The sequence below is a fragment of the Solanum lycopersicum genome, chromosome 4 (genome assembly GCF_036512215.1).
Source record: "Solanum lycopersicum chromosome 4, SLM_r2.1".
Classification (NCBI taxonomy): domain Eukaryota; kingdom Viridiplantae; phylum Streptophyta; class Magnoliopsida; order Solanales; family Solanaceae; genus Solanum; species Solanum lycopersicum.
This window is the reverse complement of record NC_090803.1, coordinates 11,140,241-11,144,375: the sequence shown is the minus strand read 5'-3', so window position 1 is coordinate 11,144,375 and position 4,135 is coordinate 11,140,241. Positions and strand designations below refer to the sequence as shown.

General features: G+C 34.6%; 1 protein-coding gene across 1 annotated transcript; it reads right to left on the bottom strand.

Annotated features, from left to right (window-relative positions):
- Positions 1–1,572: 1,572 nt before the first annotated feature.
- LOC138347951 (uncharacterized) lies at positions 1,573–2,163 on the bottom strand. The gene has a single exon (XM_069296559.1). The coding sequence runs from the start codon at positions 2,161–2,163 to the stop codon at positions 1,573–1,575; it is 591 nt and encodes a 196-aa protein (XP_069152660.1).
- Positions 2,164–4,135: the final 1,972 nt, after the last annotated feature.

The window sequence follows — 4,135 nt, the reverse complement described above, 5'->3', positions numbered from 1 at the left end:
TACTTCTTCCCCAAAATGATTTGGTGGAAGCGATGGAAAAGATATCCATGCAACTGTTGTTGTTGTGTCCTCCTCAGGATTGACCACTGGAACCCATTTCAGCGTTCTCATTGGAAAAGACTGTTATTCTGTGTGATGTAAAAGTTGGGTTCGATAATAGGTGTACGTAATCCTCCAATAATGTCTCCCTTATGAAAACATGTATATTACAAAGCAACCCAATATTGCATTCTCCCTTTAGTTCACATTGTGTAGGGATTATATTTCTAAGATCTTGTATATCATGCCACCCATATGAAAACTTCCTAATCACTGCATATTCCAGATTTCTGTTTACGATCAGTTGCTTTACTTCTTCTAATTCCCAAATGACTTTTGGTTTTCCATGTAGGTTATAGGTTTGATTGGTAATGGCTTAACGTTGGGTTTTTCTATCTTAGGGATTACACATATGTTAGTGCGGATGGAGTTACTTGTCAAACTACCTCAGAGGGAGGTTGGCTGCTGGGAGAGGCGGCCATTGGAGCGTCTAAAAGTAGAATTTCATGGTGTAGGATTACATTTCCTAGAGAGCATCTATAACCATCTTTTTGCTTCCTTCTTACGTTCAGTCTTGTCCACTTGACAAACATAACAAGTCTTAGAGTACGCCTCTATATCGTCTTCCATTTTTTGCAAAAAATAAACACGAGACAGTAAGGCTAACATCCTTTAAACACCGGGATGTCCAGCCCAAGCAGAATCATGCGCCTCTTTCATTAAGTCTTTGCGCAACCCACCCTGATTTGCTACTATGATCCTCCCCCTTTAAAATAGAGCAGATCGTCCTCGATCCAATACCGTCTCATTTTGTCATCTTGCACTTGACCCATCCATTTAACATACAATGAATCATTTGCAGCACACAGCCTGATTCTATCATAGAAATAAGTTTCCAGTTTTGAAATTGAATATACTGCAACAAACACTTCTTTTCTACTCAGCGCATCAACAACCTGGTTGTGTTTTCCTTGTTTATGTTCCCAGATGAAATCATATTCTGCCAGGAATTCTTGCCACAGTGCTTGTTTAGGACTCAATTTTTTTTGTCTTGAAAAATGTATTTGCTACATTATCAGTTCTCACTACAAATCGAGTGCCCAAGAGATAGACTCTCCAAACATGCAAACAGTGTACCACCGCAACCATTTCCTTTTCATGTGTTGAGTATCTCTGTTTAGCATCATTCAACTTTCTACTTTCAAATGCCACTGGATGACCTTCTTGCACTAATACACCACCAATTGCTTTGTCTGACGCATCAGTGTGCACTTCAAATGGTATCTCAAAATCAGGCAATTTGAGTATAGGTTTAGATGCGATAGCATTCTTTAAATTCTGAAATGCTTCATCACACCGTTCGGACCAAACCCACTTTGTGTCCTTCTTCAACAAATCTGTCAAAGCCGCTGCCTTCTTTGAGTAACCAGCAATAAACTTTCTGTAATAGTTAGCCAATGGGTTTGCCGTTGCAGCCATGATTTTGTCATCCTCCTCCCTTTGATTCATATCACCAGCAAGCAAAGCATTCACTTATTCCCGATTTGGACAAGATTTTTTTAAATGAGGACCACCACAAGTCCAACAACCCTTAAAATTTCCATCTTTGTTCTTTGGCCTGTCTTTCCCATCCTTCATTTGTGTCTTTCCTTTATCATTTCTATTGTCTTTACGACTATCCTTTCTCAATTCCCCTTTCTTCTCATTCTTTTTCTTAGTTTTTGAAGTGGAGGGGACGTGTGTCGAAAGACAAGTCGTCCGGAAATCCACTAACGAATCGGCGGCAGCAATTGCCCCGGGCAGATCTTTAACATTCTGCCTTCGTAGTTCATTTTGAGCCCTGCCTTGCATGCCCGAAATGAAGTTGTAAAGTTTATCCTCATCAGACATATTTTGTATGTCTAACATCACAGAGGTAAATTCTTTTATGTATTCCCTCAGTGAACCCGTCCGCCTTAGCCTTTTAAATTTATCCCTTGCAAGCCAAGATGCATTGCTAGGAAGAAATTGATCACGCATTTCTTTGATTAGCTTATCCCATGTATAAATTCTAGGACGACCAGCACTTACATCGTCTACATTACGAGTCCTCCACCAAAGTTTCGCATCACCCGACAAATACATTGTGGTAATATTCAACTTATCAGCGTCCTGCACCCTTGCATACTTTTTGGTTGGAGAAATCTTTTCTTGGATACAACCATCAGTTCCTTTTGAATTGCTAACAGACACTCAACAATCCTTTTTTTTTCATAACCCGGCCCCTAATTCTCTCTTCTATGGTTCAGGTTATTAGTAAACAAAATTTTTCAAATTTCTAATATGGAAGGTACCAATTTCCGCCAAGGTTGTACTAAATATGCTAATCTTTTTCATGTTTGGTTTGTATAGCATATTTCGATTAATCAAAATGACAATCATATTTTAGGTCACTGTGTCCCAGAAGTGTTTTAAAATCTGTAGTTTTCTATAGTTCTTGATATTTCTTCACAATTTTGTGTTAAGAAAACATGTTTTTGTGTTGTGCTTTGTTTATGGGTATTTTATACTTTGGGATAATCATCAACCTTTGATTTTCTTTGTGTGTTTCATGAATATTTTCTTACTATTTTTTCTAAAAAGGATAAAATTAAATAAACAATTTTCATATCGGCATTTTGTTTTTGATTATCTTAACTAACCATGAGAATTTTCGTGAGTATAGTGATGTGAGTCTCAAGTAATTCAATTTCAAGAGACTCATCTACTACAAAGTGCAACGAGGAGAGGCAATAAGATTTTCAACAATGAAGAACTTGTAGAAGAATTGTGCTTTGAATGTGAAGATGGAGGAAATCTCATGATTTTTTACTATGGGCATGTCCGTTTGCTGAAAATAATATTTTTTTTATGATTGATGAAATTAACTTGAATCATGGTAGTTATTTTAGAAATTTTTTTATGATAACCATGTTATTAGTTTATTTTATAAAATATAACAAATATAAATTTGATTTTCTTAGCAAAAGAACTTGCTCATATTCACAAGTCATGAACTCTCCTTCATCTTCACATTGAAAACACCAATATTCATCAATCTTTTCTTTGTTGAAAATCTTTTTTATACTTTTCGTCGCAATTTGTAGTAATCACTTTCTTGAAATTTAATTACCAAAGATCTGTTCACTATAATCAACAAAATTCATATGTTTAGTTCAGATAATCAAAACTAAAATGTAGATATGATAATCATTTGTATAATCTTTTTCCTTTTAGAAAAAATATATAGATTAACAAACAAGGAAATCCAAAGCTAGATGAATAGCCTAGATATTAAAATACATATTAAACAAACACAATAGAAAAGCATGTTTTCTTCACACAAAATTCTAGACAACTCCCAACAATCATAACAAAATTATCGATTTCAAACACTTCTATCACCCATTGATCTATAAAATTATGAATATATTTTGGATCAACCGAAATATATTTAAAAAAGAAAAAAGAAAAACATCAGCATTACTAGTCCAACATAGACGTAAATCCCTACATTTTTCAATAGGAAGCTGAGTTTTTTTCTAGTAATAACATCAAACATAGAAAAGAGAATTGGGGGTAATGAAAAAAAACAGAGAAGAGAATTAGGGGTAACGAAATAAGAGAGAATTGAGTGTAAAGAAAATAGAAAGATTTTTCTATTAAGGTTTATTTAACAGAAGAGTCCAATTGAACAAAGATATACTTTTTGGATTGGAAGAATGTTGTCTTGGATACAACAATCAGTCGCTTATGAATTGTTGACAAAAACTCAACAAGCATCTCTTTTTTCGTTGCACGCCCCCCAATTCTCTCTTTTCTTCTTTACCACAAAATCTCTCTTCGTTGGTTCATGTTATCAGTAGAAAAAAATTAACTTGCTATGATACAGTGTAGCGATTTCTGTCTAGGTTAGACTAATGATGTTGATTTTTTTTTATTTTGATTTGTATGACATATTTCAATTAATCAAAATGACATTCACGTTTTAAGTCAATGGGTGCTAGAACTATTTAAAAATCTGTAAATTGTTATGATTCTTGCTATTTCTTTAGAATTTTGTGTAAAGAAATTATGT

Excerpts from the sequence above, each read along its gene's own strand:
- LOC138347951 (XM_069296559.1), bottom strand. The coding sequence starts at position 2,163 with ATGTATTTGTCGGGTGATGCGAAACTTTGGTGGAGGACTCGTAATGTA.